Raw genomic sequence first — 25,919 nt, 5'->3', positions numbered from 1 at the left:
GGTCAGGGCCCTGATCCTGGTATATATAACGAAAAAATGTCTAATATACATTGATAAAATATGAATGTTAACAATTTAAAAATAATCAATAAGATTATGTCTATTAAAAGAAATTGATCATTAAAATTGCTTGAAATGTAAACTGGAATGAATGACTTAAAATGTTATTATAGTATGTAGTGATTAGATGTTCGTATAAATCGTTGACCATTATTTCTTCGCTCAATTGCATTAGACTGTTTATGGTAAAAACAGTTATTCACATAAGGGTGAGCTCTTGTAATAAACTATGATGTTGTTTTTTTAAAAATAAACATGATGAAGAATACTAAAATCGCATATAATGGTTGAAAAGCGAACTTCACTGATGATAAAACGTCGTCTGGATCGGCGTAAATTAACCTTTATGGGGCTTCCTAAATTATCTAGTAATTTACAAGTCTATCGACACGGCATGTAGTACAGATGAGGCTGCCAACTACACGACACAGCTTTTGAACAGCTTGGAGTCACCTGTAACACCCTCGAACATCTTGGAGGGGACGATTGTGGCACTGATTAATATCCTTCTCAGGAATATGATTTCTCCTCTGCAACGGAACACGATTCTCAGTCAAGAAATTGATGCCGAATATTATTGAAGCCACCATGATTACCGGACATGCCGCGGGGTGGAGTAGTATTAATTCCTCGGATTCAAATCATACCTTCGGATATACCGTTTCAATTTAGACGTCTGCAGTTCTTCGTTTGTTTGAGTTTTGCTGTGTGCATCATGAAGGCACAAGGAAAATCACTTAAAGTTGCATGACTCGATCTTCGGAGACGGTGGTTCTCCCATGGTCAACTGTGCGTGGATTGTTCACGAGTTGGAGAGACAAACACACTATGCATCCTAGCTCCAAATGGAAGTACGCTTAACAGAGTTTATCCGGAAACTCTATAATTAAACTTTAGGTGTTCAAAAATAGAACATGGTATTTTATTTTGTTATAACATTATTTGTTACATCCACCAACCCGATAGCATAAGCGCTTTTTTCTACTTTATTTACGTCGCACCGATACAGATAGGTCTTATGACGACGATGGGACAGGAAAGGTCTAGGAATGAGAAGGAAGCTGCCGTGGCCTGAATTAAGGTACAGCCCCAGCATTTGTCTGGTGTAAAAATGCGAAACCACGGAAAAACATTTCTTTAGGGCTATCGACAGTGGGATACGAACCCACTATCTCCTTGATGCGAGCTCACAGCTGCACGCCCCTAACCGCCCGGCCAACTCGCCCGGTGATAGCATAAGCATTGGAAGTAACAATATAATTAAAAATAAAATAATGTACTTCATGCACTTTATGTAAAAACGACGTATGTTAATAAAATATAATGTTTTATTTTAATATTGCTTTTAAATAAATAGTTGAAAAACATCTAACGGTTGAATTAATAACGCGGGCGAAGCCGCGGGTACATGCTAGTAACTAACTAAATAAATAAATAAATAAATAAATAAATAAATAAATAAATAACTGATTTTATCTTAACATTTTGTTGTTGTTGTTGTTGTTGTTGTTGTTGCTGTTGTTATTTATCGCGAACTAACGTGTCTGGTTAGTCGCCTAGTGACACAAGTGGCTAGAGCAATTATACTCTATAGCCCGAGCAAATGTTTCAATGTACTTAGTGATTTAAAAAATTTCGTACATTATGTAACGTCTGCCTTAATTGTCCTTTTGCCGGGATAAGTGGCTCAGGCGGTGGAACACTTGTCTTCTAAGCACACATGGGCGGGTTCGATCCCGGCTCAGTTCTGGTTATATGAACGTGCTCATAGGCTATACGTCAGCCTCGTGTCGGTAAATTCACCTCCACGTAAAACAACTCCTGCGGGACAAATTTCCGGCACCTCAGCGTCTCCAAAAATCCAAAAACGTAAAAGTAGTTAGCGGGACGCAAAACCCATAATTTTTTTTACCAAGTTGTTTTACGTTGCGACGAACGTACAGGAGTGGGGAGGAAGCGGCCGTGGCCTTCATTTAAGTACAGCCCCAGCATTTGCCTGGTGTGAACATGAGAAAGCACGGAAAACCAAGTCAGAGATGCCGACATTGGGGGGGGGGGGGCAAAAACCAATAGCATTATTATTACTAACTACCCTCAGTCGACCGCAATGGTACCCTTAAGTTGAGTTTAAGATTCTCTGTTCAATGATACATACCAAATAGATCGGATTTTACATTCAAAAGTCCTCATATTTTCGACCCCACATAACCTTTCTTTTTTCTAAGGGTCGCAGGGCAATCGTTGTAGTACCATCATGTCAGACAGAGAGAGAGAAAGAGAGAGAGAAAGAGAGAGAGCTTTCTAACGACACCACACACGAAGAGTCGGAATTGATATTAAGGTGGTCAAATCGCCTTATTTTTTTCAAAAACAATTCCATTTCGAAATTCAAAACATTACTTTGCTGTCGTTTTCTTTTGGGGCTCACACCCTTTTAATACGGGAACGCAAAGCTTGAAATTCTCTATCCTTAGACATCGTACACACCTTCGTATATCCTTAAGTTTCGGAGTTATTAATCGTAAAAAAAAAAAAAAAAAAAAAAACAGAATATAGCGCTGTAAGCAGTGATCACCGAATAATTCATGCGTAATAGATATTCTACGAAGCCGAGAAAGCCTCGCAGCAGTCTAAACCTTGACTCCATAGAGTCACAGGCATAACATCCAAGCAATACATAGGCCGATGTTGAGTTGCATGTTGGAACCGACTGTCGTGGTCACAGGTGAGGGGGTTAAAGAGCTTTCATTCATTACCCGGGCAGGGTACGGCGGGCCTCTTAGACGGTAACGCCGCCTCTCGGGCCTTGTATCGGTGGCGTGATTTGCGGATAAGGCGAGGTGGGTGCGGCCGTGGTCTGTAATATGAATTGTTTCGGCATTTGCCTTAGTGCACGAGAATTGAAAACCACGGAAAACGGTTGGGTTCAACCCCTCTGCCTCGCGAATGTAGAGCCGTAGGGCGAGTCAAAGCTAGCCGCTGTTAAGCCGAAGCCTGCTGCTGTACTCGGTGGACTTATAGAATAGAACATGACCTCGTTAATATACAGGGTCAGCCACTCCATTCAGCGCTACTGAGATTTCATAGTGCGTATCACGACGGTCTCACTGCAAACCGATCGGGGTAGGGTCACGCCCCTGACTTAGCAACAAGGGCTCGCCCCTTGTGCTCACCTTCCACAAGATCACGTGCGTCATGTCATCTGGGGGCGTGGCTTTGCATAGAATATTTCTCTTGTAGGATCGGATGACACGTTGAAATATTACCAGAGCTTTGCCCTCCTGTTTGTTGGTTCTGTGCAAATAATAATGGAACGAATAGTGAAGGGGAGGTGATAACATTATAGCACGTCATCTGTCCTTTGTATATTTCTCATTAGAGCATAGCTGTCAGAGAAACGCTGTATGAATGAATGATCCTAAAGGCTGATTTACATTGGACTAACGTCAGGGGTAGTCACTAGGCCTAATAACTGGCCCGTTCGCTGTACTATCTAACAAAAAGGATAGAAAATGTTTACACCCAAAGAGCAGCATCAAGTAAAGCGGCTAATCTAGCGACGAATCACTGTTGCTAATGCAACTTTTTTCTCCATCAAATCTAGCTTATTTAATCCAATGTTTAGCGGCAAATAAACAAACAATATTCCCACTCAGCGGGATGTTTAGATTTTTAAACAATTTTTCGAACTTTTCCATAATAGCCGAATATCATATGCAGGCTATCTCAAGTGATGTGTCTTTGTAAATGGTGCAGTATACGACACACCACTGGTCCAGTGTGAGAGAGGATTTACCTTCTCATCCTTTAGTTCCACTATCGATGACCTCATGAAACTTCAAAATATCTAACTCATTTATAATCATTTTTTTAAAATCCGGTATTTCGACTTACGTTGCATGGCAAAATGCAGTAAATGAATTTCAGTTAGAAGTCCACTAAACTTTAATGTGGCAGCTGGTATTTTGTATTTACATATTCTTAGGTAGACTACTGTCCGGCTGCATGGCTGAATGGTTAGCGTGCTGGCCTTTGGTCCAGAGGGTCCCGGATTCGATTCCCAACCGAGTCGGAGATTTTAACCTTAAATGGTTAATCCCACCACAATAACACGCAGTTACCTACACATGGCAGATACCGCCCACCCTAATCGGAGGATCTACCCTACAAGGGCTGCATCCGGCTAGAAATAGCCATACGAAATTATATATAGGTAGACTACTGACAAACCTTTCACAGAATCGTTCGGATTGTCCTTCGTAAAAATGTGTATAGGCTGGATTTCCTGTCGTTTCGCGAAATTTCTTCCTTCTTTTTCACAAACCATCCTGGCATAACTAATTCATGGTATATAATTAAATGTTGTTCACGGTTATAGCAGTTTGCTAATTGAACAGAACAAAGAATAATTTAATTCCCTGCCTGGTAAGCAGTGATATAAATTTTTGGTCTATTTTTAACTGCTGCTTGTTCTGATTTAGCTTTTTCTAGCTTATGTTGGACGATAACCTAGCTTATTAAATAAAAATTGGGTTAACAACACTGCGACAAATATGAAGCCATTTGTGTGTTGAAATGAAATGGCGTATGGCTTTTAGTGCTGGGAGTGTCCAAGGACAAATTCGGTATTTTGATTTGACACCCGTAGCCGACCTGCGCGTCTTGATGAGGATGAAATTATGATGAAGACAACACATACATACAGCCCCCGTGACAGCTGAATTAACCAATGATGGTTAAAATTCCAGACCCTGCCGGGAATCGAACCCGGGACCCCTGTGACCAAAGGCCAGCACGCTCACCATTTATCCATGGAACCTGACATTTGTCTGTTGTGGTCGTGATCTCTCAAGGACGCAGTGTAAAATGTTGGCAAAAACGTATCTTGCCTGTGTGCAGAGCTGTGTGGACCGAACTGAGTGCTATGATTGAGGTCGAAATGTTTTTACCGAAAAGAGAATGACTGACTGGCAAAAGTTTTCATATTCAACCCTGAAGGGGTGGGGCGGGCCACCTAGAGGGTTACGCCCTCTCCCTGTTCAAGAAGTGAATGGGTTGGAAGGAGAAGGAAGTTAGGAGCTTCCGCTAGCTAGTTAAAGGAATTTCCGTGGTTTCGCATTTTCACACCACGCAAATGCTGGGGCTGTACCTTAATTAAGGCCACGGCCGCTTCCTTCCAACTCCTAGGCCATTCCTATCCCATCGTCGCCATAAGACCTATCTGTGTCGGTGCGACGTAAAACCCCTAGCAAAAAAAAAGTTAAAGGAATTAATTGTACAAGACCCAACTGAAAGCAGACATTTTTGAGACTGAATCTGAGAATTTTGAAAATTTACTCCAGCTGGTTTCTCCCACCATAGAACGTTTAGCACATAGTCCGTGATAGCCTAGTATCCACCTACAGTTTACACTGGGCTAGTACTAACACGCAAGAGATACAGTAGTAGTAAACAGCCCGCCTTCAGATCCGCTATCCTGCCTCAAACACTATGGCCAGTACCGGGGCTAGTTCTGTCCAGACAGTTTAGTACTTCCCGCAGGTTTTGTGGATGATTTCCGTAACCTTGTTTCACCACTGTCTATCCGTGTAAGCAAAAGCAAGCTGACTAGTTTTAAGTGACTGTCACCTAGCGAGTTGGCTGTGTGGTACAGGCCGTTGAAGAGATGATGGATTCGAAATCCACCGACGACGGCTTTGAATATCGTTTCCCATTTTCACACCAGTCTAGTGTTTTTGAAGGCAGTCAAATATGCCAACCTCGTATCGGTAGAATTATCAGCACGTAAAGGAACACTTACGGAACAAAATTCCGGCTCCACGGCGTCTCCGAAGATTGTAATGGTAGTTAGTAGGTCGTAAATTAATCATATTATTATTATTATTATTATTATTATTATTATTATTATTATTATTATTATTATTATTATTATTAATGGCTTCTCAAATCGACGACTAAGTCAGTAATCTGGCATCGGTTTTCATAACGTCTTTAGAGCTTCATCTGGCTCTGTGACTAAGTGGTTAGCATGCTGACCTAGGATCCAAGTGTCCCCAGGTTCGATTCCCGGTCAGGTAGAGGATTTTAATCTCCATTCCTATGGCTCGGGGACTGGGTGTTTGAGCCGCGTTGAACATTACATTTCATCCTAGGTAAGGCCTCATCCTCACAGACGCGTAGGTCACTCATGGACGTCAACGCGAAAGACCTTCTCCAGAGGCCATACACCATTATTATTATTATTATTATTATTATTATTATTATTATTATTATTATCATTATTATTATTATTATGGTTTATAATTTCAAGTATAATTCTAATTCTGTAATTTGAATGGATGTTACATTGTATTTCTATTGATAGTAGGGTATGATGGGGTTATTAGCCTCAGCTGGTTGGCGCTCGTTTGTTTCCACCCTGATGGTCGGGTCGGGCCTTTGACGATGTCGTAATGCCTGCGAGGATAGTGACGGTGTGGATTATCCTCGTAGAGATAGTTATTATAGCACAGCCAGTCTGAAGGCTGGTGACTCCAAGCAGTTACCAAAATATTATTTTTACTAGGCCTCATGTTGCAATAAAATAAGTTCGGTTCTCTTTTTGTTGCAGTTCGTTTGCGGCTTCGTGCTGCTGTGGACTCTGACGCTGATCAGCATGGATCGACACCGCTGTATCGTGGTGCCCCCGTACCGCTCGCAGCTCACCCCGCGGCTCGCCACCGTACTGACAGCAGCTACATGGTTCTTGGCCGCAGTCTTGTTCCTTCCAGTGGCTTTCTGGTTTCACGAGCAGCCGGCGGACAATGGCTCCACTGTGTGCACTCTGGTGTTCCCGAAGTCGGATAGTGTCAACATGTCGCTGTGCTTCACCATCCCCGTACTGCTGCTAGCCTGTCTCCTACCAATGGGATTGTTAGTCTACCATTATCAGAGGATCTTCCAGAAGTTACTCGCCACTCGCAGCCGATGGGCCGTGCCGTGCGTGGTAATGCAGCCAGATACGGAGCCTCCATCTGCCCGTCGGGATAGCGAGTTGAGTTTCGTGGGCTCTCTGGTCACGTCGTGGACGAGGAAGATCTCCACAGCGAGTCAAGCGTCTATGACTCCAAATGGACGCAATGGTTCCCTCTCGACCCACGAAGAGCTGAGACTGAACAAACATCTGAGGGTCGTCCGAGTTCTGTTATTAAATGTTGTGGTAGTCCTCTTGATGTGGCTCCCAATTACCATCCTCATGTTTCTCATCTATGTGGATGGTAGCAGACCTAATGAAGACACCAACTTCTTCCTTAGATCTCAACACTTCATCATTGCACTGTTGGTAGCTCTGTTAAATACGGTCGTGAACCCACTTTTGTACGGTGTGCTATCCGAAAATTTCAGGGCCTGTTTCTTGAGGCTCTGGTTTGGCTCCAAGAAGAAGAGCCGTGATGTCTGTGATATAAGGACAGGTGCGAGTAAATCTAACCTCGATGTGCTTCAAGAGTGCATGAATAGAACGAACGGGACTAGAACTCCAAGTAGTGGCCGAGCGAATGGATACATGCCGCATAAGAAGATGTCCAATTGTTCCATTCTAGAATCTCCGAATGGAAATCTCGTGTGATTTCTTCCACTACCTTTTCTGGTGAGGGATACGCTCTTAGATGCCATAGAAAGTAATATCACTATCTAAGATTCATTATAGAAAATATGAACCTCACAAACAGATTTCTTGCCTTTCTACTTTCTAGTGGTCCTCAAGCCCATTTAGCAACAAAGGACGGTAAAAAGTGGTTCAGGACATTCTATTGTTAACACAGTGTCATATTATATTAAAACCTTATGAACATTATGCTTAACAAAACTTAAAAATACCTTAGATTCTGTACTGATACTTTGTTCCATCTGTGTTCCACCTGAATTGGAGATCGTGATTAGTGTAAATGTTTCTTACAATAATGTACTTCGTATTCTCTTCTCAGAATACCCGTATTATTCAAAGTGATATCAATCCTATAATCACGAAGCTCCTTTTGATTGATTGAGAACACAAAAATCTCAAGACGAAAACTACGTACCCCCAAACTTGATCTCCTACCCGTAACAGTATTTTTCCGCGACATCTGGTTTCCTTTAGCTAGCAACAGAACAACTCTTAGTGCAGTTTTATTGAAGTGCGATGGTATGATGAGTACGTTAGTTTTGTTCAAAGTGTCACATGTGCTCCTTTTCCTGGTTGGATAAAAGGAGTGACTTCGTATTTCACGCTCTTGTCGCACTTCATGTGAAGTTTATAGAAAGGTTCTGAGTGATTTGGACCGAAGAATATTATGATATCTAATTGAACATTTAATTACCGTTCATTTACCGCCTTTATTGCTGTAAGACGAAACATTAACTGTGTCAGTGACGGTTATGTTCTTGTAGTACAATGAAGGGAATTTCAGGGACCAGTGTTACTCTAAGTTACTTTCTTTCCATATTTTTTTAAGAAAAAAAGACATACGAGTAATAATTTATGTATATTTTATCAAGTCAGTTTTACTGAAGAGATAATTCTTGTGTATCGGTCGGAAATATTTGGAGGAACTTAATATGAGATATTTTGTTCAAATTAGAAAACGATAATGAAATTCCAAATAACAGTATACTGACTGAACAGCATGTAGTTCCCATACTGTTTCTTGTATATAATATTGTAAATAGGTATTCATATCTGTGTAGAAATTTGAACAGGTAATTTTTCTCCAATAAAAATGTCCCATGTAATATATTTTTAGACAGGAGACATTTGTACAGTTGCATTTTGAAACAAATATGTATTTGTATGCTATTATATATGTAACACATATGCATAATCTCGATGCAATGTATCGAATATTATATAAAACAGAATTTATACAAATAACATATGACGTATTTATTTCTACCTTTTCTTATCCTTTTCCCGCATAAAACTTTGGTCGTGTAACACATAAAATTGACATTTTATTGGCTTATGATCATGTACTTGTCTTTCTGCCTGAGATGTTAAATGAATTTCCAATTTATTTGCGATCATTTAAGAAAAGACTAGGAAACCAACAGATAGGGAATCTACCACCTGGGCGACTGCCCTAACTTAAATGCAGATCAGTGGTGATTGATTGATTGATTGATTGGTTGAGTGGTTGATTGATTGATTGATTGATTGATTGATTGATTGATTGATTGATTGATTGATTGATTGATTGATTGATTGATTGATTGATTGATTGATTGATTGATTGATTGATTGATTGATTGATTGATTGATTTTTTTGAGGATCAGCCAGCCTCTGGGCTGAAAATTTACCTTTCAAGGCCGTTCCCTTTCATCTCTCAACATCGCCGAAAACCTATCTCAGTTGATGCGACGTTTTCCTCATAACCAAACAATTAAAAATCCAGTTAAGTGACAATTTTATATTCAACAAGATAATCACTTCACTGAAAAGGGCATTTAATTATGATGATGATGATGATAATAATAATAATAATAATAATAATAATAATAATAATAATAATAATAATAATAATAATAATAATAATAATAATAATATTCAACACACTGTACAAGAGACAACCAATCATAACAACTGGAGCTAAGAGTAAACATAGCCAAAATTCTAATCCGTGCAGTATCAATGACTTTTGTCACTGAGGATCTTCTTAGGAGAGGAAAATCAGGAGATGGCGTTTCATGTGGTGATGTGAGGTGTCACATGCTAATTTTCATCGTCCCCACTGATAGCAGTTAATTTTTGCACTAACCCAGGTAAGTTTTTTCTGAGGTTGGGAGAGGAAAGATCGATAAATGGGCAAAGGTAATGACCGTGACCTTAATTACGAAGCAACTCGGCGTTTTCCATATAACTAAAAGGGGAACTACTGAAAAACTTACCGGTACTCCAGAACTGCCGATGGTAGAGTTCGAACCCATAATCTCGCGACTGCACGCTTACATCTACACAACCCGTACCGCGTAAAGGTTCTCTCTAGAAAAGAACGAGTCAGTCGGGCTGAGTAGCTCAGATGGTAAGAATTTTGTTCTGAGCTCAAGTTGGCGAGTGCTTCCCGCGCCAGACCGGTGGTATTTGAAGGTGCTCAAATATGCCTGACTTGAGTTGGTAGACTTTTACTGCCAAATAAAATAATTCGAGAATCATACACTCCCATTTCAATCTTCACTTCTTCAGGTATCAGACCTATTGTATTATGTTAACAGATCTATCCGTTCCAACACTTTCGGTGTAACATAGTAAATAGTTACAGTATCCGCGGATAACCATTCGCGGATGCGGATATGGGTGCGGGTGAAGGAAGTGCAGATGCGGATAATATTCTGTATATCCGCGCAGGGCTCTAGTAATGATGCTGTAGATTTCACACTTGTCAGCACCTGCTTTCTTGTGAATAGTTATGACAACATTCTGTCTAAAATCGGATGCCACTTCTCTTGTATCATGCATCTTGCACACTAAATGAAATACCCTTGCCATATCGGTTTCTCCTAAGGCTGTCAGTAATTCGGAGAGTATGTCATCAGTTCCAATTCCTTACGAGTTCTGGTAAGTTCAAAAATACTTATATAGGCCCTAATCAAATAATAAAAATTATATGTAATGGGAGTTTGATTATGAAAAACATGTTCATTTTTAATATAGACTAGCTGATGTACCCGTGCTTCGCTACGGAATTCTATATTGTATACAGAATTCTAGGTTAGGTAGTGTACACGTTGTGAGCAAGATAGTATTAAAATACATAGCTCTTAAAGTTACCCTAGAAACGCGACGGGGAAATCACCGAACGTCTTTTCTCATATGAAGACTGTGTTAGGGAATTTTAATTGTTATGGTGGGCCCGCTTGCCTACCATCAGTCACAATCATGTTGGGGAGTTTTCATTATAATGGCAGACACTCACTCTCCACCTGCCTTTTTACATCCTCAGAAAGGATGCCTTAGTTGTTTTCCAACCGTAATGAACATACAATGACGTCAGTAGGAATAGCGCGATTAAAAGCAACGCTTTCATCAGATATACTCCATTAAATGAAAAACCACACATTTTCTCACTTTTAACGAACAGTACTACGCTGCCGATCTAACAGTCCAAATTTCCAGAGCTGGAATGACCAAGCCGCAGACAGCCGTGATCCGTGAACACTCTTCATCTTTTTTCGCGGCGATGGGGGGGGGGGATCGAATAGTGGAGAGTCCCAGGGCAAAAACCATTCCGATGAGTCGGAAAATCTCAATTCACTACACTGGCGGCGGAAAAATCTGACTTGGAGCCAAATTTTTCCTCCAAGCAAGAGAGAAACCCCTCTTCACCGCTAAATTGGCTACTACTAAGTGAGCCTCTGCCTTAAGGGATCGAATAGCTGGAATACTATGATGAACCAGTGTGTTACGTACCACCAGTATCAGAAAATGTATGAACCAGAGGAATGGCATGCTAAAGAAGAAAGTTTTCTAACTCCCCAGCTATTTCCCACCAATATTCAGTCAGGCTGCTAGTACGCAGCAGTAATCCCATCTATCGGAGTTGAGGAGCAGCATAAGAGACAAAGAACATCACAGCAAACAATGGCCAATGTAAGGTTTTTATTGATCAATGTTTTGCGCTTTCGATATTGTAGGTCTTCACGCTTAGTTTTCTTCTGACTCTGAAATACATCTCTTATCATAGTCGGTACGGTAAAACTGAATATATAGTAAATGATCAGAAATTGTATTCTCTATAAATTTTGTCATGTAGTAGGGCCTACTTTTCGATAGGACCAATAACATAAGTGCATGATTTTTATGCGCCTTCCCCTAAACTACAATTTCATCCAGGGTGAATACAATTGTTTATAGCTTAGACTGTAGTTTCTTATTCCCCGACTCTACATACCGATTTTCATTAATTCTGTTAACCAATTTTCTCGTGGCTTGGCGTTGACATGGACTTAGCAACAAAAATACAAATTCGTGAATGTCTGTGTTATCATAGCCGGTTTGCTAAACGCGAACAGTATAAGACATAAATGATCGGAAATTTAATTCTATATAACTTAGTTGTGTAGTAATTATCGATAGGACCGCTAATAATATAAATATTTGAGAGTAACATTTCAGGCATTCCCCTAAACTACCATTTCACTCAGCGTTAATAGAGTGATTTATAGCTTAGATTGTAGTGGCTTATCCCCCGACTTTACATACCGATTTTCATTAAATTCTCTTCAGCCCTTTTCTCGTGATCGTGTACATACATACAGATAGACAGACAGAAATTACGGAAAAGTAAAAAGTCCATTTCCTTGTTACTGTGGTCATGAACGATACAGAAATGCCATTCTTTTCAAATTAGAGCAATGTACAGACAAAACTCTTATTATATATATATATATATATATATACAGTTAAACATGCTTTATACGTAACTCTGTTCTACGTAATTCGTATTTGTACGTAATTTCCCTTAGGTCCCGGAAAAATATAATTTAAAAGCGTGTTAATTAAATCTTATTTATACGTAATCCGTTTATACGTAATTCGCTGTTATACGTATTAAGTGCCAGTGAAATATAACTAAGTTTTGCGTAATTGTAATGAGAATGTGCTTTTTAAAAAGAAACTACTGCATTTACGAAGTTCCCTCTTTGTCGGCGTAGGCGGAAATAGAGCGATCGGGTTTCGGTGCTGAAACAGAACAGAGAGTTTCGCCGAGTGACATTGTTGACCCTTACTTACTGGCGGGTTAACAAAGACGAGCCCCCTTCGCTCCTCCTCTACCTTCGTCGTTTTTAACACGCCGCCAAAGATTAAGGTACATTGTAAGCAAAATGGGCGGTGTCGGTGCGTAAACAAAATAAAATACAGTACATTTGTTTGAATATGAGAATTTCTTTCGTGGGAACAACGGAGAATAAAATGTCCACGATGCCGGTGTCTGATGTTTACTGTTGAACAGTAGTTGCTTTTGATTAGCCATGGAGAACAGAAAAGGGAAAAGTTATACGAGAAGTGGACGCTAATCCACACAAAACGAAAATTGAAATCGCTTCAGACTTAGGCATTGCTTATACCACGCTATGTACAGTCATCAGTAAAAGAAACGCTATTTTGGATGAGTTCTTAAATCTGGGTTCAAAATCACCAAAGCGCAGCCGTCAGCAAGAAGGATGGTACGTAGATTTGGAGAAAGCACTTTTCACATGGTTCCAGCAAAAGCGGGCTGCAGCACTACCAATTAGTGCAGACATGCTGAAGGCAAAGGCGATAGATTTAGCTAAAATGATGAGTATCACTGCTGCTTTCAAGGCTTCATCAGGATGGTTGCAAGGATTTAAATATCGTCATGGAATTACAGGGAGAACAATTTGCGGTGACTCAAAATCTGCAGACGACGTCACGGTGCAACACTGGAAAGAGGAGGTTCTGCCGGGTATCGTAAGCGATTATCAGCCTCCAAACATCTACAACTGTGATGTGACCGGCCTATTCTACAATCTCCTTCCTAATAAGACATTAGCTGAAAAAGGTGACTCATGCCACGGAGGGAAGAAAAATAAAATTCGTGTAACAGTACTTCTCGCCACCAATGCAGGTGGATCTGACAAACTTCCTCCACTTGTGATAAGAAAATCGAAGAATCCGAGGTCTTTTAAGGGTGCGAAAACAAAACCTAAGGAAGTTGAATCCAATGGAACAGTGGTTGAAAAACTGGACATTAAAGTGAAAAAGAAACAGAAGAAGATCATTCATTTTATGGATCGATGTGCAGTACATCCACCTCAAATCGTTCTGGAGAATATCCGAATGGAATTTTTCCCTCCTAACTGTACCAGCGTTCTACAACCGCTTGATTTGGGCATCATTGCAAATTTCAAAGTGCATTATAGAAAAATGCTGGCTCAACATTTAATAACACTGAGTGATGCAGGAAATGAACCTCTCTCCATTAATTTGCTACAAGCCATATACTTTATTTCGGCTGCCTGGAAGCAGGTGTCATCCTCCACAATCAGCAACCGTTCCTGCAAAACTGGTGTCTTACGAAAAGAGGCTGCCTCTAATTATGATGTGATTATGGGGTATCGTAAGCGAGCTAACGGTGAGTGTATAAAAAATAGAATTCGATACTTTTGTGCATTTCGATGACAATCTGGCTGTATGTGGAGAACTACCGGAAGAAGAGATTATTGCTGATGTATGCCAACAACGCGGCGGTGATGGACCAGCTACAAGCGATAGTGACATTGGAGATGGAGATAACGACTTGAATCTTGACACCTGAACTGAGTGAAGTGTTAAAGTGCAATCGAAGTGTGTAGGCGTTCCATCAGTGCGAAAAGTTAAAGTGAAAATGCTTTGAATGCATTACCAAGTTTGCTAAAGGAGGTTTATTTTCTTAATGCAAGAAAAGTGAAATAAGCCAAACTATCTGATATCTTTAAGGCCGGGCCAAGTTCAAAATACTATTTTCTGTCTTAATGTATTTATTATTTGCAAGGATTTACACATGCAGGTCTATTCCATTGGTTTTTCAGTAAATATGTGATGTATTGCGTAAGTCTGATTTCTAAGTAATTCTGAGTTACAAGTAGTTTTTTCTCTTCCCCTTGATATACGTATAAGTCAGGTTCAACTGTATATATACATATATATTGAACCCGAGTGACTTAGGCCCATAATCAATCATGATTTGATCGGTAAAATAATATGAGACATTTATTGAAATACAGAGGAGTGTATTTGAAAATATTTCGTTTAGGTAATGTCGAAATCAGAGCGAAGGAAGGACGACAGACTGGAGCCTGACGGATTAGCTCAACACGACAACTTTTAGCTACTTCACAGCAGGGAATATCATTAGTTGGCGTACAAGGAAATACAGAGTCCACAAATAAGTCTTGGTCAGAAAGAGGAAGGGGGAGAGTCATACAAAGAAAACCCACCACATGAGTAAGACCTTGGGATATTTTTGGTAGGACGGAAATTCCATGACCTCATGGAAAATTACAGCGGCTGAGTGTACGTTCGCTAGCCTAAGTTCGAGCAGGTGGAGATTTAAATCACGTGACCGCTTGCCGGCCAATAGTAAAAATTTGATGGGAGACTCAGTGATACCATCTTAAGGAATGATGGATGAGATATTTTCGTAACTACAAAAGTAATCAGTAATAAATTAATATGAGTACGCGGATGAATGTAATGAATTTATTAGATGTCACGCATGGAAAAATAATCAATACTTATTGGCAAATTAATTAAATTGAAGGCTGGATTTCTTGGAAACCGGACAGCTTGAATCTCATTGGCTGAAAGAAGACCACGTTGTCAGGGACGCTTACAAAGGCGCGAAATGTGAGGAGCTAAATCCACCCATATCTCCTAAATCTGTGATCACCAGGAGTTCATATTTTATCCAGCAGATATGCTAGCGGAGTGGATTAATTTGATGTAAATTTTAACTTCCAATTCGGAGTGCAAGTACCGATATTAAAAATCCACCCCCTCCCTAAGGGGCATGACGTCAACGAATCCGCGGGAAAAAGGCTTCATCCATATATACGGAGCTGAATTGACGGTCGCCAGCCACTTGTCTTAAATCGTTGGAGCTGAATTGACGGTCAGCAGCCACTTGTCTTGAATCGTTGGAGCTGAATTGACGCTCGCCAGCCACTTGTCTTGAATCGTTGGAGCTGAATTGACGCTCGCCAGCCACTTGTCTTGAATCGTTGGAGCTGAATTGACGCTCGCCAGCCACTTGTCTTGAATCGTTGGAGCTGAATTGACGGTCGCCAGCACACGTGAATTGAATATCGGGAGCTGAACTGTTGGTCGCCGGTAACTTAGAATTCTACGGACGTACAGTCATTTAATGGCGCGAGCATCCGCCAGTGTTTGTAAAGTGTGATCGCGCTCAAGCAACATGTTAAATCTGGAAATAGTTAACGTAGGATAGTGTTTGTTATTTATGAATAATCAGTGACGTAAAGTAATTACCCTGCAAGAGAGTAGTATAAAATATATCACCATAAGTACGTACATAATAGACTGTGTGACGAACAGTACTTTAAGGAAGTAGTAGCCTGTACTTAGCTATACCGAACCGATGTAATGAACACGTCAAGAATGCCGTATAAATCGGGCGTATCGCGACGGGCGAAATAGTTGACACCTCGTCGTACGTGTTCAGGTCCATTGTGCGGTAGGTGGACGAAGATTAAATAGTAAATATATTAAATTCTTGGGTCTAGGATAGAAATTTGTTGTATCCAAATTAAAGTATACAGTGTTAACGTAGTAAATGGTGAAGGTTTGTGGTAATCAAGATATGAGAGTAAAATAATAATGTGCCAGGAAATCTTTTGTGAAACTACGCCATCAAGGATGGAGGAGTAAAACGCAGAGAGGGGCTGGATGAAGCCTCTCGTCTGCAAAGCTGCAATGGAATACCGATAACTAAGATGAGTACTAAACTGTAAAATATATTTGGGAAATGTTATCGTGATGGGAAAAATGGGAATAATTTGGTCATACTTGGTTACCTTCTGTAACAAGATGGGTCGCTTAACGACCCCATCCTAAATTTGTAGCACGGACAGTAGTAAATCATAATAATGTAAATAATCGGGTCTTTTATGTATTCAGTTTGTTGGAGATGTAAATTTGTATATATAGTGTAGTACGTTAAGTCATGCATGCATTCATATTTTCTTTGTAGTCGATAATTTTCTTTACATTTGATTTTGTTTATGCTAGTTAAATAAGACCCGATATGTGCTTTTATGTTTTGTCATTTTAACGAGCCATTTAATGACATGGAAGGAAAATCCAGCTTCGCCATACCAAGTGTGTTTTGTTGTAATTAATATGGTCATATTTTCAAAGTGAAGTTGTTAAATTTGTGAGATGCGATTAATATAATATTTCCAAGTAAATCACATCTGGAGTGTTTAGTGCCAGAATAAATTGAATTTGTAAAAGGGGTTATGCGTTAAACATAATAAGAGTGGACTACCGAGTTACAGGCGAAATTATTATTTTTTTTAAATATTAATAATAATAATAAATAAATAATATAACTATTTTTTTTAAAGAAGATATTTTTTTTTTAATCCGATTTGGAGATAATAATAATTCATGTAATTCATGTGATCAAGTGTTGAGTTTATTGGGAATCATTTAATGACGGGAGGTCGTTTTAATTTGGAATTAAAGTGCGTGATAACTTAATTTGATCGATTAATAATATTGAAATGTAGATCGGTGTTAATAATCCGTACATGTTAATGAACGTGTGGTTTAAATTACGGTCCAAAATTTTTTTTTACGTATAAATGTCGCGTTTTGAAGTTGCGATTCATTAGCCGGAACATGTAGTGCTAATATTACGAGACCATGATTGTCAAAATTTGGTAAATATAATTTCAAGATGTTACGATTATTTGTGGAGAATGAACTAAGGCATAGATCCAAATGAGATAGAAAATGTGAAAGAATTTGCAGTCAGATAATAAAAGGTCGTACGATGTCCGAAATGAATAAATAAGTCAGTTGATAATTCTGTGAGGAATAAATAAATGAATCGAGGAATATTGATATAGAGAGGAAAATAAATTCCGTACGAGAGACACTTAGGATATTGATATGAGTGTAAAATGTACGGGCAGTGTCACAGAGAAATACTGAGTTACGCAGCGGGTAGAATTCGAACCCGTGACAGCATGTACGAAATAAATAGACTGCACAGTTATTCGTTGAGATACAAGGGATCTAAGGATAATGAGAGTTCAGATTCCACAGAAATGGTCGTATATTGTATTCATTGTAATAACGAGTGAGGACAATCATGAGGTCGTGATAATAATAATAATAAATATTGCAGATAAAGGATTGGACCGCCTTAATTAATTGAGCGTTGATAAGGATGTTAAACGGGAATCTAAATGATAATATGCAACCGATAATAATAATAACAATGTAAGGACAATGTTAAATCATCGCAGTCAGATTAATAATAATTGTCATAATAATAACTGTAATGATGTCGTTGGTTGATCAGTGAAATGTTTGTAATTGCGACCGATATCTTAATATATAATTTGGCGGAAGTGACCGGTCCATTAATAATAATAACCTCTTAAGTGACGTGAATAACAATAATAATATCTTGAGTCACCTATTAATTAATAATAATAATAACCACGAGAGGGATATAATAATAATAACAGTAATAACCATTTGTGTTTGCATCCCGCATAATAATGATGATATTAATCAACGTGACAGTGCCAGGAACCGTTGCATAATAATAATAATAATAATAATAATAATAATAATTTCGAGGATGATAATTTCGTGGATTAAATTATTTGGTGACGATATCCCTCTATTCGTATGTTTGAATAATGCGAGTGATAATATTAGAATCATTTTTTTTACCGCGTTATTGTACGGTTTCCGTACGGGACGATGTGACAGTCATACTTGCGTGTTTGTTTATTTCGCTCGCGATGCGAGGGGGGTCACTGGCATGGTATTTCCCACCGCTCCTCGTTATCTCATTTGTGTCAGTAGTCTACTGAGGCTAACTGGTAACAATTCAGATCACATGTAAATAATATGTATATGCTAATTCATTGGTATGGCATCAGCTGGATATCGTAAGATAGGAACTGTCCGTGGAATCCAGTTTTCGCACTTCACGAGAAACATTACCCAGTCCGAGTACCGGTCTCGGAAAAATGTATATAGCCGGAGTACGTCATCTTAGTTAAATCGGGAAGCCGACCGTAACATGGGTTATGCTCGGGCTCCCGATAGAAGGAAGCTATATCTTTGAGTGACGGTTCGATTCAAATGGAATCGATCCGTAAATTATACCTCCAAAATGTCATTTTATTCCAGAAGCAACGCAGCAAGATATTGATACCACTTGCGGTATGGCAAGTGATTTATATATGTAACATGTGTGTAAATTCAAATATTGTTGCCACGTGTATCAAAGTTTTATACGTCAAATGGCGTAATAAACCGCTCCTTCTGGCAAATTATTTCAAAGGAAACCACTCTCATAATCTTTTTATTGTAGTTAGATGATGCCCTTTTTGAAGTAACAGTCACTTCCTAGTCCTATCATGGAGTCCTTAAATTCAAGTTACAATCGAGCCTTCCCCCTTTTAATTTTAAGTTGCTCCGTTCATCCCCGTGTTCTATTATGCCGTTATATTTATATTTGATGATTTAAATAATGAACCGACACCCCTGAGATAAATGCTAGTCTGGGACTCGGGAGGTGGACGGGTGCAAAATGGCTGGCCCAAAGTGGGGCTTTAAGAACGGCAAAGTGTTGCTTTAAGAACGGCAGAGAGGCCAATATTATTGCTAATCAATTGTAAAATTTTTATATTTTTTTTTTCAAAATTTTATATTTTTAAATTTTTGATTTTTATTAATTGATGACCGCATCACGGTCAAGTGTGTGTTCACTTGTAACGTAATATCATGCTAGAATAAGGTTAGTTTCGAACGGAGCTAGATTTGACTAGTGTATTAATATAATCCATTGCTAATCTCTTCAAGTTTGGCAATGATTCAAAATTCAATAAGCTCGAAGATTTGATGTTTCTCTTTTTCCCATATGAAATTTGATATTATTTTGGTAATTCAGGACTCCATTTAAATGTCAGTGGACATGAGATGAATATTATAAACAGTTGTTTAGGAAGGCTTGAAATGGTAAAAATATTACTGAGCACCAGTTCAAGTTGTTATTTAAAAAGAGGTTGAGATGGTATAAATTAAAATTAACGTATTTCAGGGCAGGAGATTTCCAACTTCATCGTTGTTTTTAATGCTGTTGTTGTTGTTATATTGGAGCGGTTTATTGTGAAATCTTAGGCGCAAGCCAGCATTCAAGTTGAATGACCGGCAAATGTGAACAAGTTTTAAAGTCAAAAGTTTTTTTTGTTAAATGAAAGTTAGTGTAGGGGTATAATGTCATAGGATAGGGCCTAGACCCAATAGCGTATTCCTTCGTGTGCAGCAAGGCGAGAGGCCGATCGGCCCTTTTGCTTTCTCAAGAAAAGTTATAATGTCTGACGACGGTGGGGAGCAATCCCAGGACATATTGGTAGAAGGACAGGGAGAGGTGAAAGCTCTCACGTTAGAGGACTTAATACGAAATTTAACTTTGAAGATGGATCAATTACAGACTAATAGTGTTTCGGTAGAAAACAAAATAGATCAAGTACAGGCTAACAGTGTTTCAGATAAACAGGAAATTATTCATAAGATAGACCAAGTACAGGCCGCGAGTGTTTCACTAGAGAATAAGATAGACCAAGTACAGGCTGCTTGCGAAGTTAATAAAACAGAACTCAAGGCACAAATAGATGCAGTTCAGGCCGCGAGCGTAGCGATGGGACAGGAACTTAGGGACAAATTAACTCAAGTCCAGGAAGCATGTCACTTCGCGAAAGACGAATTAAAAGTGCACATGGATGCGTACATTACCATCGTTAATGAAAAGGTTGACCGCGTTAGAGATGAGGCTCAAATGGAACGCGCAGAAATTAAGTAAAAATTGAACGCTAGTGTCAAGGAAATCGCCGCTCTGCGATTAACTGATAAAAAAGACATAGAATCACACATAGAGGAAATTCGGGATGAGTGTAGGAAGGAGAATGACATCGTCCGGGGACAAGTAGAAGAAAAATGCGCGCAGATAGCTGGCACCTTGGACAAGCATGACAAGGGCATGAACGAGTTACGTGGGGAAGCCGCACGTACACTTGTCATCGTAGCAGGACTGAAAAACAAAGTCGAAGAACTAACTGTAAATTTAGAAGACCGTAGCCAGAGAATAACTAAGTGCGAAGACGCAAACTTAGCGTTATTCCAGCGGACGGAAGACTTAATCGAACAGGGCCAATCATTTGCCGACACGGAAGTTCGCCTATTAGAACAATGCAAGGCGTATAATGGGCAAAATTCCGGCACAAAAGAAATGTCAAGTTGTAATCCCGACGGAATGGATGACATGCGAAAAGACTTGGAGATGTTGAAGGCTAGGTTGGAACCATCAGCATCTAGTCAAGATTTTAACCTCCAATATCGCGAATACGAACCCCATGATAACCAGGGGATTCATAAGAAAGGAGGCCTATCCCATGCTGATACACACGGTTTCAAGTTTGAAAACAGAGATGGGTCGTCTACGTCATCAAGTGCTATCCCGACATCGGTGGTACACGTCATTAAGATGTCTGATGACAAGCCACCAAAGTTCGATGCCCGTGGGCATGTCACCCCGAAAGGTTTCATCCGGGAAATCGCCGGTTATATAAATGAGAATAAAATACCAGTAGAGCGACAACTGCGAACAGTCGAGAAATTCCTAGACGGAGCACCAGCTGTATGGTTCAGGGCTTTCTTGTATACTTTTGAAGATTTTGAAGGATTTCGGCGGGCTTTTCTCCAAAAGTTCTGGAGTATTCAGGAACAGCAGGAGTTAAGGCTGGAAGTATACTCCAGACGATATGCAACATCTTCACCAACGAAATTCTCTGATTACTTTGTGGCACAATTTCACAAGCTACGGGAGCTTGATAATCCAATGAGCGAAACAGAATTGATTAGCGCCATTGGAAAACAATTGCCATTCGAGGTCCAACGAATGATGATAGCGTCAAATGTCCAGACAGCTGTCGATGCGGAGGCTTTATTACGTCAATTAGACCTCACAACGCATCATTCGAACCCAAGACAAATTAGGAGCAGGGACCAACAGGTGAATAATATCGAACGGACAATCGAACCGAAGACCACTAGTACGAAGAACCAGGGAACTAGTACTGATCCAGAACCTCGTCGAGCATATAATACGGAGTGGAAGCCGCGACAATGGACGAGACCAAGGAATTTTGCGGAAGGCAACCGGCAAACCAACCAAGGGAACTTTCGAGGGGATACCGGGGAGTCCAGAGAAGTAATTATAGGCCGTATCCAGCTAGGAATCAAGGGAACCCGAGATATTACCAGGGAGGATCTCGTCAGGAGAAGGATGACAGATATCAAGAGTCTAGGCGGTACATAGAAGAGCTGAACAAGAGAAAATGGAAGGAGGCGATCCATGATCGAGGCCGTGATGAGGAAGCAACAGGAGCGGAGAGCTTGCAATTCCAAAGAGCAAGGAAAGGGGGCGGCGACTTGAACCCGAATGCACCGACGTTCGATTCGGGACAAGGAAACAAAGAGATGTGACTAGAAGCAGAGGATGAACGAGATTAAGCAGATGACGAGCCGGAAGAAGATGATGTCGAAGAAGAGGATGAAGAAGAAGACGGAAGGGAAGAAGAAGTCCAAGTAATCCATACACCAATTGAAGCAAGGCCATGTCCAGAGTGTGGAGAGATAGACAGAGACGTGCAGGAATTTGTCAATACGATCCATGAAATCGAAAGACAGAACGAGGAATTAAGGTTCAGGAACCAGATGTTGAGAGACGAAATCAATAGCCGTCACAGAACAGAGGATCCAAGGTCAAATCATGATAGTGATGATATGGACACATCAAAAAAAAAAAAAAAAATCTCATGATGCTCACTAGATTTTTTTTTACCTGGGCAAGAGGAAGATGAACCCGAGTGACTTAGGCCCATAATCAATCATGATTTGATCGGTAAAATAATATGAGACATTTATTGAAATACAGAGGAGTGTATTTGAAAATATTTCGTTTAGGTAATGTCGAAATCAGAGCGAAGGAAGGACGACAGACTGGAGCCTGACGGATTAGCTCAACACGACAACTTTTAGCTACTTCACAGCAGGGAATATCATTAGTTGGCGTACAAGGAAATACAGAGTCCACAAATAAGTCTTGGTCAGAAAGAGGAAGGGGGAGAGTCATACAAAGAAAACCCACCACATGAGTAAGACCTTGGGATATTTTTGGTAGGACGGAAATTCCATGACCTCATGGAAAATTACAGCGGCTGAGTGTACGTTCGCTAGCCTAAGTTCGAGCAGGTGGAGATTTAAATCACGTGACCGCTTGCCGGCCAATAGTAAAAATTTGATGGGAGACTCAGTGATACCATCTTAAGGAATGATGGATGAGATATTTTCGTAACTACAAAAGTAATCAGTAATAAATTAATATGAGTACGCGGATGAATGTAATGAATTTATTAGATGTCACGCATGGAAAAATAATCAATACTTATTGGCAAATTAATTAAATTGAAGGCTGGATTTCTTGGAAACCGGACAGCTTGAATCTCATTGGCTGAAAGAAGACCACGTTGTCAGGGACGCTTACAAAGGCGCGAAATGTGAGGAGCTAAATCCACCCATATCTCCTAAATCTGTGATCACCAGGAGTTCATATTTTATCCAGCAGATATGCTAGCGGAGTGGATTAATTTGATGTAAATTTTAACTTCCAATTCGGAGTGCAAGTACCGATATTAAAAATCCACCCCCTCCCTAAGGGGCATGACGTCAACGAATCCGCGGGAAAAAGGCTTCATCCATATATACGGAGCTGAATTGACGGTCGCCAGCCACTTGTCTTAAATCGTTGGAGCTGAATTGACGGTCAGCAGCCACTTGTCTTGAATCGTTGGAGCTGAATTGACGCTCGCCAGCCACTTGTCTTGAATCGTTGGAGCTGAATTGACGCTCGCCAGCCACTTGTCTTGAATCGTTGGAGCTGAATTGACGCTCGCCAGCCACTTGTCTTGAATCGTTGGAGCTGAATTGACGGTCGCCAGCACACGTGAATTGAATATCGGGAGCTGAACTGTTGGTCGCCGGTAACTTAGAATTCTACGGACGTACAGTCATTTAATGGCGCGAGCATCCGCCAGTGTTTGTAAAGTGTGATCGCGCTCAAGCAACATGTTAAATCTGGAAATAGTTAACGTAGGATAGTGTTTGTTATTTATGAATAATCAGTGACGTAAAGTAATTACCCTGCAAGAGAGTAGTATAAAATATATCACCATAAGTACGTACATAATAGACTGTGTGACGAACAGTACTTTAAGGAAGTAGTAGCCTGTACTTAGCTATACCGAACCGATGTAATGAACACGTCAAGAATGCCGTATAAATCGGGCGTATCGCGACGGGCGAAATAGTTGACACCTCGTCGTACGTGTCCAGGTCCATTGTGCGGTAGGTGGACGAAGATTAAATAGTAAATATATTAAATTCTTGGGTCTAGGATAGAAATTTGTTGTATCCAAATTAAAGTATACAGTGTTAACGTAGTAAATGGTGAAGGTTTGTGGTAATCAAGATATGAGAGTAAAATAATAATGTGCCAGGAAATCTTTTGTGAAACTACGCCATCAAGGATGGAGGAGTAAAACGCAGAGAGGGGCTGGATGAAGCCTCTCGTCTGCAAAGCTGCAATGGAATACCGATAACTAAGATGAGTACTAAACTGTAAAATATATTTGGGAAATGTTATCGTGATGGGAAAAATGGGAATAATTTGGTCATACTTGGTTACCTTCTGTAACAGGATGGGTCGCTTAACGACCCCATCCTAAATTTGTAGCACGGACAGTAGTAAATCATAATAATGTAAATAATCGGGTCTTTTATGTATTCAGTTTGTTGGAGATGTAAATTTGTATATATAGTGTAGTACGTTAAGTCATGCATGCATTCATATTTTCTTTGTAGTCGATAATTTTCTTTACATTTGATTTTGTTTATGCTAGTTAAATAAGACCCGATATGTGCTTTTATGTTTTGTCATTTTAACGAGCCATTTAATGACATGGAAGGAAAATCCAGCTTCGCCATACCAAGTGTGTTTTGTTGTAATTAATATGGTCATATTTTCAAAGTGAAGTTGTTAAATTTGTGAGATGCGATTAATATAATATTTCCAAGTAAATCACATCTGGAGTGTTTAGTGCCAGAATAAATTGAATTTGTAAAAGGGGTTATGCGTTAAACATAATAAGAGTGGACTACCGAGTTACAGGCGAAATTATTATTTTTTTTAAATATTAATAATAATAATAAATAAATAATATAACTATTTTTTTTAAAGAAGATATTTTTTTTTTTAATCCGATTTGGAGATAATAATAATTCATGTAATTCATGTGATCAAGTGTTGAGTTTATTGGGAATCATTTAATGACGGGAGGTCGTTTTAATTTGGAATTAAAGTGCGTGATAACTTAATTTGATCGATTAATAATATTGAAATGTAGATCGGTGTTAATAATCCGTACATGTTAATGAACGTGTGGTTTAAATTACGGTCCAAAATTTTTTTTTACGTATAAATGTCGCGTTTTGAAGTTGCGATTCATTAGCCGGAACATGTAGTGCTAATATTACGAGACCATGATTGTCAAAATTTGGTAAATATAATTTCAAGATGTTACGATTATTTGTGGAGAATGAACTAAGGCATAGATCCAAATGAGATAGAAAATGTGAAAGAATTTGCAGTCAGATAATAAAAGGTCGTACGATGTCCGAAATGAATAAATAAGTCAGTTGATAATTCTGTGAGGAATAAATAAATGAATCGAGGAATATTGATATAGAGAGGAAAATAAATTCCGTACGAGAGACACTTAGGATATTGATATGAGTGTAAAATGTACGGGCAGTGTCACAGAGAAATACTGAGTTACGCAGCGGGTAGAATTCGAACCCGTGACAGCATGTACGAAATAAATAGACTGCACAGTTATTCGTTGAGATACAAGGGATCTAAGGATAATGAGAGTTCAGATTCCACAGAAATGGTCGTATATTGTATTCATTGTAATAACGAGTGAGGACAATCATGAGGTCGTGATAATAATAATAATA

The 25,919-nt window shown here is 39.6% G+C and overlaps 1 protein-coding gene across 1 annotated transcript in view; it reads left to right on the top strand.

The window, feature by feature from the left end:
* The window catches only part of LOC136868845 (free fatty acid receptor 4), a 91,750-nt gene extending 82,806 nt beyond the window's left edge, over nucleotides 1–8,944 (top strand). The window contains exon 2 of the mRNA XM_067144806.2: nucleotides 6,671–8,944. Within this exon, the coding sequence (XP_067000907.1) occupies nucleotides 6,671–7,666 (996 nt within the window). The 3' untranslated portion in view covers nucleotides 7,667–8,944. The remainder of the gene's footprint in view (nucleotides 1–6,670) is intronic.
* Nucleotides 8,945–25,919: the final 16,975 nt, after the last annotated feature.

This window comes from Anabrus simplex, chromosome 1 (assembly GCF_040414725.1).
Source record: "Anabrus simplex isolate iqAnaSimp1 chromosome 1, ASM4041472v1, whole genome shotgun sequence".
Taxonomy (NCBI): domain Eukaryota; kingdom Metazoa; phylum Arthropoda; class Insecta; order Orthoptera; family Tettigoniidae; genus Anabrus; species Anabrus simplex.
This window is presented reverse-complemented; position numbering and strand designations above follow the sequence as displayed.